This window comes from Colossoma macropomum, unplaced genomic scaffold (assembly GCF_904425465.1).
Source record: "Colossoma macropomum unplaced genomic scaffold, Colossoma_macropomum, whole genome shotgun sequence".
Classification (NCBI taxonomy): Eukaryota; Metazoa; Chordata; class Actinopteri; order Characiformes; family Serrasalmidae; genus Colossoma; species Colossoma macropomum.
This window is the reverse complement of record NW_023494796.1, coordinates 2,110,098-2,126,010: the sequence shown is the minus strand read 5'-3', so window position 1 is coordinate 2,126,010 and position 15,913 is coordinate 2,110,098. Positions and strand designations below refer to the sequence as shown.

Sequence of the window (15,913 nt, the reverse complement as noted above, 5' to 3'; positions counted from 1 at the left end):
TTTTTCAGGAGTTGGGCTCGGCCCCTTAGTTCCAGGGAAAGGAACTCTTAATGCTTTAGCACCGAGAGATTTTGGACAATTTCATGCTCCCAACTTTGTGGGAACAGTTTGGGGAGTTTGGCCCCTTCCTGTTCCAACATGACTGCGCACCAGTGCCCAAAGCAGCTCCATAAAGACATGGATGAGCGAGTTTGGTGTGGAAGAACTTGACTGGCCTGCACAGAGTCCTGACCTCAACCCAACAGAACATCTTAGGGGTGAATTAGAGTGGAGACTGCGAGCCGGGCCTTCTCGTCCAACATCAGTGTCTGACCTCACAAATGCGCTTCTGGAAGAATGGTCAAAAATTCCCATAAACACTCCTAAACCTTGTGGAAAGCCTTCCCAGAAGAGTGGAAGCTGTTGTAGCTGCAAAGGGTTGGGCCGACATCATATTAAACCCTATGGGTTAAGAATGGGATGTCATATGCGTGTGAAGGCAGACAAGCGAATACTTTTGGCAATATAGTGTAAGTAAAAATAAAATATTTGAAATATGACTACTGAAAGCAACAGAAACCGTTTTGGAGTTCACCGGTTTAACCCCATTGAAGAAGTCTGGTGTTTGACTCAGTGACGTAAAGAAGCTTCGTTGGCGGTTATTACGTGACTCCAGCGTTTGAAGCGAGGCACCGAATCATTGTATCGACACAACTTGCAGCACGAAGGGTCGACACTGATTCGATGTTCTGGTATCAAGCGTAACATCTCTACTGATTCAGCTCACCTGTTAAACTCACTATATAGTTTGTTTGCACTTTGTGAAGTATTGCCTTTGTTCCACAGAGCCTTACTGGGCCTTCCAGTCTGTTAGTTTGCTTTTCCATGTAGGACCATTGCTTTGTTTTCGACCTCGTCTTCAGCCTAGCCCTCTTTGTACTCTTGGTATTTCTAGTTTGACCGTCTTTTCTCGATTTTGCCAATTCGGCTTCTGACATTTGACTCGCTGACCCTAATTTTGGATTCTCCGATTGCTAATAAACGTATTTTACTTCAGTTTGCGGTCAGCTTAAATTACTGTAATCTTCTCAAATAATTGCTATTGTGGCAAACAGGAGTGAAATTAAGTACATTTGTTTTTTCACAAAACGTTTCTGTCACAGTTGTTACTCACGTTTGGTTCGCTGCAGGGAACGAAGTATTGTAGTCCTGATAGATGTCCTGATCGAAGTTCTGAGAAGAGAAAAGGCTTTTAGAGAGGTACATGGCAGGTAAACGTCATGTCTGTCTGTCTGCATTAAAATATTAAAATGTAATCAACAGGGATGCACAATGATATCGGTATTGGCTCAAATTACTTTTAAAACATTAAGGGGTCATCAATACTGATAGTAAGATTTTACTGACATTGGGAATATGTAGATGCATGTGATTGGTTTGGGAATATGTGGATGTATGTGTTTGACTTGGGAATATGTAGATGCATGTGATTGGTTTGGGAATATGTAGATGCATGTGTTCGGTTTGGGAATATGTATGTATGTGATTGGTTTGGAAATACATAGAGGTATGTGATTGGTTTGGGAATATGTAGATGTATGTGATTGGTTTGGGAATATGTAAATGTATGTGTTTAGTTTGGGAATATGTAGATGTATGTGTTTGGTTTGGGAATATGTAGATGTATGTGATTGGTTTGGGAATACATAGAGGTATGTGATTGGTTTGGGAATATGTAGATGTATGTGATTGGTTTGGGAATACATAGAGGTATGTGATTGGTTTGGGAATATGTAGATGTATGTGTTTGGCTTGGGAATATGTAGATGTATGTGTTTGGCTTGGGAATATGTAGATGCATGTGATTGGTTTGGGAATATGTAGATGTATGTATTCGATTTGGGAATTTGTAGATGTGTGTGTTCAGTTTGGGAATATTTAGATGTATGTGTTTGGCTTGGGAATATGTAAATGTATTATGGGTGCGGGAAAAACTCGATTCTTAGATGCATCGCGATGCGGACGTGAACGATTCTGAATCGATTCACAAGTGTCAAAAATCGATTTTCTAAATATTTAATTTATAACATAATGTTGACGGAACGCAAATGGTGGAACATGGAAGTGCGGAAGTGCAGCGCCCGGACAGTCTGTGGCGGCACATAATAAAAAAAACAACTGGATGAGCGAGAAATCCGACTGGCTCCCTCTGCATTTAAAGCCAGGTTAGGTCAGCAGTCACAACACAAATTATAAGAAGAGCCATTTTGTCCTTTCAACAGAGCCACAACATTTAATGTCCTGTATGTCTCAGTGTGTGATAATGTCCTAGTTTAGACTAAACAATATAAACGAAGCGCAGACTTACTTTGCTCTGCTTTAAGCTTTAACTAGTTATAGCCGCTTTCCTCCTTCCTGGTAGTTTGGGAATACATAGATGTATGTGTTTGGTTTGGGAATATGTAGATGTATGTGTTTGGTTTGGGAATATGTAGATGTATGTGTTTGGTTTGGGAATATGTAGATGTATGTAATTGGTTTGGGAATATGTAGATGTATGTAATTGGTTTGGGAATATGTAGATGTATGTGTTCGGATTGGGAATATGTAGATGTATGTAATTGGTTTGGGAATATGTAGATGTATGTAATTGGTTTGGGAATATGTAGATGTATGTAGATATGGATTGGTTTGGGAATATGTAGATGTATGTGTTTGGTTTGGGAATATGTAGATGTATGTAATTGGTTTGGGAATATGCAGATGTATGTAATTGGTTTGGGAATATGTAGATGTATGTGTTCGGATTGGGAATATGTAGATGTATGTGATTGGTTTGGGAATATGTAGATGTTTGTAATTGGTTTGGGAATATGTAGATGTATGTGTTCGGATGGGAATGTAGAGTATGTAATTGGTTTGGGAATATGTAGATGTATGTGTTCGGATTGGGAATATGTAGATGTATGTGATTGACTGCTGTGACCATTGTTATATATTTTGTGCAAAAAATCAGGATCTTAGGTTTTTGTGTGATACTTACAAATAACTCCCAGTTAAAGTTTTAGGCAGATAAATAACATTCAATAACATTAACTCTGAAATTGCATATATTCATTGTTACTGCTGTTTTGTTGCTTTTACTAATGCTATTATTGTGTTTATCACACTTACTGTTCCTCCTATAAACTGATTCATGCAATTATTTAAAACATACAAGTTAAAACAGAAATAGAAAAACCTACAGTGTAAAAAATGATGTGACGTTTTAACCTGGTTGCCTTCAAATTTTGAGTTCACTGAACTTCAAATAAAGTTAACAGAATATAAAACTCCAATTTTTGTTGCGTTAACTTATTATTTGAAGTTCAATTAACTCTTAACTACTTTTTAAAGTTAAAACACTGAACATCTTTTACAATGTGGACTATTTTTACTGCAATACATGAAGCTTGACATGAGGATTCACTAAAACTTAAAAACGTTTGTGCATCAGTTTGGTTTGAAAAATAATAGAAATTTTCCACATTTCAAAAGGACTATGTGGCTACTTCCTACAACTGACCGCAATATGGAGACGATTGTAACAAATGGCTGCTCTTATTGTGGAAAATATTAAATATTTACAAATGTTTTTGACTCTGGATTTGCTAGCATACCAATAAAAGCAACACGTGGAGAAAAATCAGATGTTTGTGTGGTAGTGCAGGAAACAAAAAAAAACAGTATAATAGATCCTTTTTCTAACTAATAATCAATTAATCGGCTTAAATGTGAACTGTAAATGTGAAAAGCTGTAAAAATAAAATGCATAATTTAGAATATTTATTTAGAATTACAGTGAGTAATAAGCAGATTATTATTATTATTAGTTTATTGTAAGCTAATTAACCCCCTTGCAATCTTATTACATAAGAGTCTTATTACACACTAAGGCTTATTATTCAGTAACTACAGGGACTACAGGAAGACTAGCTAATGCATTCAATGCTGTGACAAGACGAGCTGCTGAATATTCAGTCTTAAGGCTGTTACTCACCCAATGCAACGTGAAAAACCGACACGAAAATGCAGAACTTATAGACGTGAAAACGTTCATTCGAATTAACCAAATTAATCGAGAAAATCGCCCAGCACTAATTAGAAGTTAAGCACATTTCCTTTTTATCTCCTCCTATAAAATGACCATTCTGTAGATTTGAGCTTTATTCCAACAGTGACGATATATAAAAAACTACAAGCACATTTTTTGCCTTCTGTAAAACTGCCATTCCAGAGATTCTTCAGGAGATGAAAGGTTTTGTTCCGAGCACTAAGAGAACTGCATTAAACTGGTTTTAATCCTATTCAAGCGACCATTCATTTTCAGCTAGGTCTGGAAATTTCTCTTCCTCTACAGCATCCATTTACCTGTGGGGTACCACAAGGCTCTATTTTAGGCCCAATTTTATCCTCTCTATAGATGCTCAAATTAGGTTTTGTTTTTCAAAAATATAACATATCTTACCAATTTTCACGATACACAGCTGCACCTCCTACTGATCCCTGTTTGGTTTCATTAGGCACTTAAAAGTCAATTAACGTCCTCCAATTAAGCGAGCGCAAGTCATTTTATTTGGCTCCTTTGGCTCAATCGAAGGTGTTTGGGTCACTGGTCCACAAAGTTGCACAATAATGTAGCAATAATCTTCAGATTATCTTTCATTCAGCCCTAACATTCGGTAGAATAACTGATCCAGCAGAAAGAGCATGTTTAACCATTTTTTTCTAGACTATTGTGAGTGTCTCTACTTGGGACTCCATTTCATGTCAACAAATGATCATTTTTATATAATTTTTTATATAACAGTGAAGGCTTCTTTTATTCGTTTGTTTTTTTTGTTTACATTTTTTTCTGTCGTGATTTATGACCCTCTGACATACACCTGTAGTATTCCTTCAAGAAACGAACAAGAATGCGGAGACTGAAAATAGAGGCCACTAAGAGAGGGGGTGGGCGTCCAGCGCCGCACTGCGCACGCGCACGGCTGCTCTTATGCTGGATGCTTTAAGTGTGCACCGTCGTGGACACCGAGGGTTTCAAGCAGAGAAACACCAAAAAGACAGCGAAAAAGTCATGTTTACATGTCGTGCTTTGGTCTTAAGGCAGCCAGAAAACTTTACACACGTGATGTTTCAGTGTTTCCGATCTAAATATCGAATATTTCAGCTGTGAAAGTTTTAGAAAAGCGTTTTTTCGGCGAACTACAGCTTCGATCCAAGTGTTCAAACACTGAACGTGTGAATCTGAAACGGCTGCGAGCTGCAAACAACAGATATCGAGGCTTAAGTTCGCTACTTTATCGAATTATCCGCTCCACCTTAAACGGTGCGGCACTTAACGCTACATTCTGGCGCCTGAGGCCATTTAAGGTGGAACGGGGAATTCAATTAAGAAGCCAACAGGTCAAAATAGTGAGGTTAAACTTACAGTATCGTTTCTGTTCATCGCGCCTCTGAAGGAAAACGCTGTGAAACGCGTCGCTCGTGCTGTGCATTGATGTGCAGCGAGGCAGGCAGTGGGCGTGTACAGAGCGGAAAGAGGGCGTGGTCTTCTCATATGTCCTCTGCAGCCCAGTGAACGTCATGACCACAGCAAAGACCCCAGCATGACTGGTCAGTGAAGTCAAAGAGGGGAAATAAAGGGGAGTAAAAACTAACCTGCATGTTTACAGAGACAACTGAAGAATCAGTTTAACGCAATGTAATTTTCTCGAACATTTTCATCGGCTTACATCCCAAAAAAACAGTCCTAATTCATTTTTACGTAACCATTTTCCAGCCTCTCTTCATTCCCTAGAATTAAACATCATGTTTTTGTGATGTCGCCAGAGCCGGTTTATGAGGAGCCTGGCCTCTTCCTATTTCCCACATTATATCAAAAATAGGACTGCTAAACAGCAGAGGGCGCTCGCGAGTGAGTCCTCAATGAATGGGAGTGAATGGAGCTCAACTGCTAAAAACAAAAAGCTAAAATAGTTTCTAATCACTGAACCAGAACGTTTCTTTAATTTTAGACAGTAGAAGGATGGATTTCACTAAAAAAAACAAAGAAAACTCGCCTGTATGTTTCCTTTTTTGAAATGTTTTATGCTGTTCTGTGTTCAGGAAATGATCGCATTCTTTTACATTAAAAATGCTTAAACATTTATAAACTATGATTTTGCTCCAATGCTCCATATCAACCCATTCAGTTTGGACTCGCTCGGGAGCGCCCCCTAGCGTTTGAGAAACCCGGAAGACATTAGAGAGTGGTAATTCTCCTCTCTACCAGTTCTGATGTCACCTTCGAGGCTGATCTAAGCAAATGACCTCTCTTCTGATTGGCTGAAACACTCTATTTACATGCCCAACTAGCCATGAAATGCTGGCCCACTTCTGGCCCAAATCTGGATGCCAGATCTGTGCAGATGCTGCTACAACTGAACCAGAAACACCCTTATGAATAAATAAATAATAAATAAATTTTATCATATAGAATTGATTTATTGGACTCACTATTGAATTAACATCTACTGCGTACATTTGTTTTTCAGACGGATTATTATAGCTTTTTTTATCACTGTAAAAGCAAATTAAACACTGCTGGTGTTAATCTATTACGTGGACACTTATCAATGTGGTTTGGGACACAGCCCGACTTACTGTGAGCTATAAAAATGAACAAATCTTCACTGTGTAGCTGAACACAGCATGCATGTGGATCATGAAGGCATATGGACACTATATTGACTTCAAAAACCCAAGACTAGCAGTTCTTCATAAAAAAGAACAACCAAAATCATGAACAGTCTGTAGCGGAGTGGGACTTTGACACAGCACCTGTTGTCTAGAGAGGCTGCCGGCGTGTCCAGCTTCATTTGTATGGCTCACTGCAAGCCATTCTGTACCCACATCTACAAGACTCATCGACTGGACTGAAAGAAGCTTTGTGGACGTATTTACTGAAAAGATTTGGGTGACTATTGACGTCTAGTGTTTGTTAGCCTTGTAGCTCCTAAAGAAGCAAAACTGGAACACTAAACATGTCTTGGCATCTGGGGCAACATCTGGGGTCAGTGGAGAATGGAACCATCAGTGACACAGAAATGTTCTCAAGTGGTTTAATCCCAATGAGGTTCTATTAAGCAAAACATTCCGTCAATAATAAACATAAACGTATCCATTACAGACATCAGATACGGAGCACACACTGAAATTCACACACAAAGCAAACTGACCAGTAAAAAAAACACAGCAATCAAATTATAGACACGAAAAATTAGGTGATGCTTGTAGAGCGGAAATGTTTTTACAGCATGTCAGTGATCTGTAACTAAATATCTGCTAACTAATAACAACACTAATACAGCAGTATTGAAACAATAAGTACTCTGGCAAAGAAAATATATATATAATATATATATAATATAATATATATATAACACACACACACATACACATAAGGTAAAAAACAACAAATTATAATACCCTTCTCAAAATAATATTAATACTTAGAGAAAATATATAAAAATAGTACTGAAAAATCTTGCTTAAAAAACAATTCAATCATACACTTTCTTACGAGAATGAATCGCTACGAGGAAGGAATATAACAATAAAAAATAAAACTATTATATATATATATATATATATATATATATATATATATATATCATTGTTGTCGGAAGAAAACCTCGTATCTCCAAAATGGTAACTTTACAGGAGAAGGAAAAAACCAACTTTACTTTTAATGTAAGTCAATGGAACCAGAGTTTTTTCTAAGTCATTTTGGGCCGTTTCTTTTGGTCCATTCATCATGCAATTTACACACAATGTAAAGGGCAAAAGACATTTTCAAATTATGTTAAAAACTGAAAAACGACAAAAATGGAGATATGAGGTTTTCATCCGACATTATATATAATATATATATATATATATATATATATATATAGAATGACTGAAAACTCTGAATATATCCAATGCAACTTGAGAATATGGAATGAAATCTTACATCATCAAGGCATTTGCGTATTTGTCAGTTTGGAAACGCAAAACTTATTTTTCAGTAGCGACATGCAGAATTAGTCCCAAAATGAAAAGCAAAACCTCCACTACAGTGGTTTCATGTTGCTTGACCTCTTTCTTGTACATTTAGCGAATTTACCTAATTGAAATGCAACCAGAACAGTATAATGCAGTGCACACAGGTTTTTTTCATTGACATGCCGATTTAATGTTTTTTTAAAGTACTGCACAGTGGAAAACCTCATCTTAAAAACAAAAACATAAACAAACACTAACAGGTTTTGATGTGTCAGTTAAACTGGTGACAGAACCAGCTGCCGCTACCTGAAGGCTGCTAATTTTGACCTTGATATTAAAACCACTGAGCTTCTTTTAAAGCTGATTAGACAATATAAACTGAACGAGGCTTCGTCCTACAAAAAATGTCAAAAAATGTCAATTAAATCAGAGCATATAAACAACGTGCTGGACTGTCCTACATATTTACAGTATTTTAGTGGAGGTAGCCGAAGTATCGCTTTGTATGTTTCTCTGTAAATCAAATGTGGACGAAGAACCTGAGGCTCATGGTTTTACACTAAGAGTGAAGGTTCAGTTGACTTGACGACGGCCGCTGCGTCCACTTGCTGCATCTGCATCGTGGCCCAGACGACGGCCAGCTGTCCCTGGTTGTCGTTGTTGAGTTTTTTGCGCTTCCTCAGCAGGATGAGTTGGGGGTTCCTCAGCAGAGTGTAGAGGAGAAGCCAGCGGGCGCGGACTCTGACGTCTAGTGGGCTCGCTAAGGAAACAACAGAGGAAGATTTAGGGTGTAGGCTGTTCTGATTGGCTGGCTGTCTAATGCGTTATTCAAAAAGCAATCTGGGCTGAAATGTGGAACAAACGGGTAAAAGGAACGTGGAAAAATAAACTTCAGACGCTCCTTTCGGACGTGTGGATCCTTTTGAAGACTGTAATGATCCATTTCCTCCCAGACGGACAGAAACAGAACCACATTTAATCATTAAATTGTGTTGTAAGCTGAATGGGCGTGGCCAAACTGCTTCATGCGGAATGGGTGGAGCTAAACTGTTGTAGGCTGAAAGGTTGAGCTAAACTGGTGTTGGTCTGAAAGGGTGGAGCTAAACTGCTGTAAGCTGAATGGGTGGGGCTTAAACTGCTGTAGGATGAATGGGTGGAGCTAAACTGGTGTTGGTCTGAAAGGGTGGAGCTAAACTGCTGTAAGCTGAATGGGTGGGGCTAAACTGCTGTAGGCTGAATGGGTGGAGCTAAACTGGTGTTGGTCTGAAAGGGTGGAGCTAAACTCCTGCAAGCTGAATGGGTGGGGCTAAACTGCTGTAGGCTGAATGAGTGGGCTTAAACCGTTGTAGGCTGAATGGGTGGGCTTAAACCGTTGTAGGCTGAATGGGTGGGCTTAAACTGCTGTAGGATGGATGGGTGGGCTTAAACTGCTGTAGGATGGATGGGTGGGCTTAAACTGCTGTAGGATGGATGGTGGGGCTAAACTGTTGTAGGCCGAATGGGTGGAGCTAAACTGCTGTAGGCTGAATGGGTGGAGCTAAACTGGTGTTGGTCTGAAAGGGTGGAGCTAAACTGCTGTAAGCTGAATGAGTGGGCTTAAACTGTTGTAGGCTGAATGGGTGGGCTTAAACCGTTGTAGGCTGAATGGGTGGGCTTAAACCGCTGTAGGATGGATGGGTGGGCTTAAAGCACTGTAGGATGGATGGGTGGGCTTAAAGCACTGTAGGATGGATGGGTGGGCTTAAACTGCTGTAGGATGGATGGGTGTGGCCGAACAGCTGCACGCTAAATGGTCGGCACTAAACTGTTGTAGGCTAAACAGGCGGGGCTAAACTGTTGTAGGCTGAGTGGGCGGGGCTAAACTGCTATATTCTGAATGGGTGATAAACTTATCTTAACTCCACTCCCTCACAGAATGGGATGTTATACATTTAAAAATATACCCACCTTCTTTCCTTGTATATTGTTTCTGTAATTTAGCTTTCAGCCCACCACAAACACTTTGGCCCCCCAAAACAAAAAGTTTGGGCACCCCTGTTTTCTAGCGTTGATTCCAGACATTTGAACTGAAACGTATGTAAGAATGTGTGACCTACCTGAGGCGTTGTTCAAGCGTGAGTAAACATTGATGGCTGGCTGTCTCTCCACAGTGCGTTTGAGCAGCAGGTGGCAGAAACAGACCATAACCGGGTTGTTATGGTAATGATCCGCCATGATCATTCCGATCCACATACGGTAGCCTGCAGACACAGAAAGAACGAACGAATGAACAAACACATCAACAGTGTCATTGATTTGAAATACTTGCTGCTCCTCTTTTACTACTAAAATTCAAAATATCAATTCATTTCTGATTCAGCTCACTGGGGAGAAGTTTGGGTTCACTGCGTTTTTTCAGGGGGCTGGTTCAGGGCTTTTCACTTACGCCAGACATAGGCTACGTTCACACAGCAGGTGAAAGTGGCCCAAATCCGATCTTTTTCCTCATATGTGACACAGATGTGTGTCTGTGTGTCAATGTGAACAGATAAACACACTGAATCTGACATTTGGGACGCTTTCATATGTGGTACTGAAATCCGATACGTATCCGATCTGCGGCAATGGGACTCAGTCTGAACAGCCAGATGGGAATTTATGCGACTTTTACGTCAATCCAACTGAACATTCGTCATAATTTCGCGCCGCTGAGACTCAAAAACATCTAGTCTGATGTTTCTGTACTGAAACATTAGAAGAGGCTCATCAAACCGCTCCGTGTTCAAACGAACCCGAGGCTGCAGCGTCAGAGAACAGTTTAAAGAATCCGAGGACACGAACCAAAGAAGTGGCCGAGCCCTTTTTCAGCAAACTCGAGCACACTGTGGGTGATGAGTCCAGCTGTCAACCACTGGAACTTCACAATCTCTCCTGTGATGCTGGCAAAGACGAAACTGAAGCTCCGTGAGCGACTGGCGTTCGCTGGCCGTCATGACTGTTTACCTCTGGACGAGCCACGCTATAACCTCAGCGTTTAGTGTATCGACCTGGTCAGTGTTTACTAGCTCAGATGACCCAGGGGAGATCTGTATGTCATGTTCCACTGCTAAAGTTACTACAAAAGAAGTCTGAAGGAGTCGAGACTAACCATGATAGCTGAAGTTAGAAAGGATATTTCCACATCATTCACACAGTGTAGAAGACGACGACTGACCGTCATCTGACGGTAAACTGACTGGGTTGTGATTTACACAGCGGCTAAACGATTTCCCTCCATTTTTGAATGGAACTGTATTAGCAGTGTGCAGTATGGGCAATTCATATCACAGTATAATTAAGATTACGAACAGTTTCGGTATGTATCAACAGTATTGTGCATTTATTTATTTCTTTTTTTCTACTACTTTGGATGCCCCTTCACTTTTATTAACAACCATATTTAACAACTGAAGTAAATCTAAAATATTTTTATTGGATAAAATAATAAAAACAGAACTGCTACACAACTATTTTTGTTACGGGTGAAACACATTTCTCTAATTGAGCTCTAAGACTTGCACTTTATTCACCTTTCACAAGCCACATTTAAGCGCTTTCTCTTTAAATTTTACGTTTTGTTTCTGTATTCTGTTTTTATGTGCTTCCTTTTAATGATTAGGTTTTGTACTTTGTATCTATTTAATGCTTTATTATTCTATTGCATTTCTTTTTACTCTGTCTTCTGTTTGCTTTCCACTCTTAAGCCCTTTGCCTTCATTTTTATTTATGTACAGCACATTGAATTGCCTTTGAGTATACATATAAAACTTGCCTTGCCCTGAATGCAGCGTTCAGCCACTTCAGACAATGCTGTTGGGCCAAAATTTGACTCCCTTTCATGTGCACGCACATCATTCAGGTATATGGACTCTAGATTGCATTTGCGATTTGTGCTGCTTATATTTAAAACATGTATGTTTAGTCTGAAAATTCAAGATTAAGAGTTATTTATAAAAAGAAACAACACAAACCATAAACATGATCTGTAGCATTCATAAGCATGTGTGACGTGCATGTACATGAAAGGGAGCTGGGATGTTTATGGCTATGTTTACGTTGGCTATGTTTTTGTTTGTTTTTTCCCTTGTTTTTCTTGTTATGTCCTTCCCTGATCTTAATTAGGTATACGTTCATACACTCTTACAGATACCCATAACAGTGAGATGTCTTGCAAAGAATCTTCAGCCTGCTAAACACGAGTGAGTGAGTGAGTGAGTGAGTGAGTGTCATCTAATAACTGGGAAAAGTGCCTTGATCCATAAAAATGCACACCATATACACCGATCAGGCACAACATTATGACATGTCCTTGTTTCTACGCTCATTGTCCATTTTATCAGCTCCACTTACTATATAGGTGCACTTTGTAGTTCTACAGTTACAGACTGTAGTCCATCTGTTTCTCTGCATACTTTGTTAGCCCCCTTTTACCCTGTTCTTCAGTGGTCAGGACCCCCATGGACCCTCACAGAGCAGGTACTATTTGGGTGGTGGCAGAAGAGTAAGTAAAGTTTAGTAAAGTTTATTTATATAGCGCTTTTTACAACAGGTGTTGTCACAAAGCAGCTTTACAAGGAAATGAGCATTACAAAAAGAAGTCCGGGTCCGAGCCCCCATGAGCAAGCCAGTGGCGACAGTGGCAAGGAAAAACTCCCTAAGAGAAACAGGAAGAAACCTTGAGAGGAATCAGGACTCAGAAGGGGAACCCATCCTCCTCTGGTCGACACCGGATAGTAAACATTGTTAGTATAAAGTATTATAGTACAAAAAACAGGGTAAAACGTGAAGGAAACAATTAATTTGAATAGTTCAGTTCATGCAGCAGAAGCAGCAGAAGCAGCAGCATCAGTGGGGTCAGGTTGTGAGGGTGAGGTTTGCACGGTGAGCAGTGGCACCCGATCAAGGCAGCAGAGGCAGCAGCATCAGCAGCAGGATGGGCAGCTGTTCAACTCGGCAAAAGAAAGAGAGGAAAAACACAGTCAATGGGTGATTGATTAATTTGAATTAGTTTGAATGATTGATTGGTTCAAGTGAATAATTTTGAATAGTTCATGCAGCAACAGCAGTAGTATCAGTGGGGTCAGGTTGTGAGGGTGAGGTTTGCACGGCGTTGAACAGCAGGAGGCTCAATGTTGGTAACCCGGTCCAGAGGGCTGGCGAGCAGTGGCACCCGATCGAGGCAGAAAAGGCAGCAGCATCAGAACGCACAGGACGGGCAGCTGTTCAACTCGGTGAAGAAAAGAAAGGAAAACACACAGAGAGGAAAACACACAGAGTTAGTTCTGTAATGGGTGACCGATCACAAATTACAGTGTTAGCAGAGACTCTGGCAGGTATAGAACTAACAGGGAAAACTAATTACCAAAGGCTTGAATATACAAGTAGGTTTTTAGCCTAGACTTAAAGACTGAGGCTGTGTCTGAGTCCCGAACATTAACAGGAAGACTATTCCAAAGCTGGGGGGCTTTGTATGAGAAAGCTCTCCCCCCTGACGTAACTTTATTAATTCTGGGTACTAATAGTAGGCCAGCACCTTGTGATCTAAGTAGGCGGGATGGTTCATAGTGAGAGAGAAGTTCACTCAGGTACAGCGGGGCGAGTCCGTTTAGTGCTTTATAAGTCAGCAAGAGAATTTTATAATCAATCCGAAATTTTACTGGCAACCAGTGTAAGGCTGATAAAACTGGGCTGATATGGTCAAACTTTCTGGTTCTAGTAAGAACTCTGGCTGCAGCGTTCTGGACTAGCTGAAGCTTGTTAATGCTTTTGCTGGGACATCCAGCCAGCAGGGCATTACAGTAATCTAGCCTTGAAGTAATAAATGCATGAACTAACTTTTCTGCATCCTGTAGAGATAATGCATTTCTCAATTTAGCAATATTGCGAAGATGCAGGAAGGCTGTTCTAGTAATATTAGTTATATGTGTGTCGAAGGACAGATCAGGGTCTATAATGACACCAAGGTTTTTTACATATGAGCTTGATGCAACTGAGAAATTGTTAAGTTTAAGTGTTAGATTAGACAGTTTGTTGACAGTTTGTTGTTGAAGAGGATGCTTCTTCAGGTTCTTCAGTCCCATCAGTATATACATATATACATACATAAATATATATATATATATATATATATATAAATATATATATATATATATATATATATATATATATATAAACAAATATAATGTTATGCCTTTATGCCTGATCGGTGTACACTCTTCTCAGTTATTTACAGAAGATGACATGGCTCCACCAGCCACCAGCTCATATACTAACCTTAACCATGAGTGATAAAATGATAGCTACTGAAAATTAAAATTTTTTTTTCATTGCTAATGTGTCTTTGAGGTAATTCCCGAAAAAAAAATAATAATGAAGTTCTGTTCCTCAATCATACTTTAGCAGTCAAGGCTCGAACACAGATTCCTGCCCGATGTACCTTTATCCAACAGCTCGAAGCCCTTTGGCATGATGGTCCGATGGATGCGCGACACCAACAACAAACTGACGAAGACGCTACTCATTAGTCGTAAGACGCAGCTCCCCAGTCCCAAGATCACGTTGTAGAAGAAGAAGAAGTAATTGAAGTTGTGGAAGGCTTTCCTGGAGAGGCAATATTGATAATGTTAAAGGAATCAGTCAAACAAGAACCACAAAAAAACACGGTACAAGTGCCCACCTGTTTATCTAGCACTTTCACGTTCCTATACATTCTGAGATTAGGGAGCTCTTAGTCTTGCAAACCAGACTTCTGCTTATCATCAGAGGGTCTGGGGCATTTTGTCTCTTAACGTGACCAAGAACCACCTGCTTTGGCAGGAAAGGGCCGTTTGAACGACGTGTGTCCACAAACTGCTAATTTACCATGAGGTGTAGAAATGTACAAATTATGATCTGCAAAAAACTTTCCAGTGTCCACTAACTGAGGTATTTTGCCAACATTCTTCTATCACAACGTAAACTATCTGCTCCTGACCGAGTTCCTCTACGATCATTGTGCGATCAAGTTGGCGAACCTTACCTCGAGAAAGCTAACCACCAAGCGAAAGCTAACCAAGCAAACATAACTGGGCTATCAACTGGGCTGTCTGTCCATTCGTTCAACCAGCCTCACCAGCGTTCCCTGGATGCAGATCCAGTAGTAAAGAGAATAAGAACCTTCTTTAAGTCGTCTCCATTTAAAATCTGGATAATGTTTTTAGTGAGTGGACACAGCGGAGTCTACAACACCACCTGTGTGGTATATGTAGAGCATACTGCACTCTTTTTCCATGCTGTTGTGTTTGGTTCTGGTTCTGTGGAGGTAGGAAGTGTTGGATGCACCCACCCTCATTAGAATATTAGGCCACACCCAGACAGTTCTCAGATAGGTCTAAAAGATTTTAATCCACTATAATAATTAGATTATATGTCTATCTGGGCAACTGCTTGCAATCGTGTTTTCCGTCAGTGTTAACAACTGTACGACAGCAGAATGCAGCTGACAAACCCTGGTAGTTGTGGCTAACTTAACGTGCAAAACACATCAGATGGTCTGTTTTTACATTTGGGCGGAGACTGATTCTAACATCTCTTGGTGAACCTACAAAAAGCAACATGGGCAATTCTCCTTCATAAGTCAGGCTGCTTCCTAACACGTACCTGTGGTTGAGCGCGAGGGGCTTCTGCTTGTCCTGAGGCGACAGTTTGTCCTGCAGGAAGAAAAACCGAACCAGCAGGACCTGCAGCTTCAGCAGGGCGAGCACGATGAAGAAATTCGCCCTGTTTTTGTAACACATAAACCCAGAATCAGACTCCAATTCATATGAAAATTTTAAAGTGACAGTGAAGAATTTTGATTTATCATGTGTTT

General features: G+C 40.0%; 2 protein-coding genes across 3 annotated transcripts in view; both read right to left on the bottom strand.

Moving 5' to 3' along the window:
• The window catches only part of LOC118817128 (stimulated by retinoic acid gene 6 protein-like), a 29,986-nt gene extending 24,448 nt beyond the window's left edge, over positions 1-5,538 (bottom strand). Inside the window, exons 1-2 of the mRNA XM_036583832.1 lie at positions 5,450-5,538; positions 1,154-1,212 (exon numbers count right to left, since the gene is read on the bottom strand). Of these exons, the coding sequence (XP_036439725.1) occupies positions 1,154-1,212; positions 5,450-5,467 (77 nt within the window). The 5' untranslated portion in view covers positions 5,468-5,538. The remainder of the gene's footprint in view (positions 1-1,153; positions 1,213-5,449) is intronic.
• Positions 5,539-7,589: 2,051 nt separating this feature from the next.
• The window catches only part of LOC118816966 (stimulated by retinoic acid gene 6 protein-like), a 33,755-nt gene continuing 25,431 nt past the window's right edge, over positions 7,590-15,913 (bottom strand). Inside the window, exons 16-19 of one of the 2 annotated variants that reach the window (XM_036583586.1) lie at positions 15,703-15,822; positions 14,501-14,664; positions 10,143-10,286; positions 7,590-8,806 (exon numbers count right to left, since the gene is read on the bottom strand). In XM_036583586.1, coding sequence (XP_036439479.1) covers positions 8,601-8,806; positions 10,143-10,286; positions 14,501-14,664; positions 15,703-15,822 — 634 coding nt within the window. In that variant the 3' untranslated portion in view covers positions 7,590-8,600. Of the gene's footprint in view, positions 8,807-10,142; positions 10,287-12,509; positions 12,544-14,500; positions 14,665-15,702; positions 15,823-15,913 lie in introns of those variants that run through there. The other variant, XM_036583587.1, reaches the window with a different exon arrangement.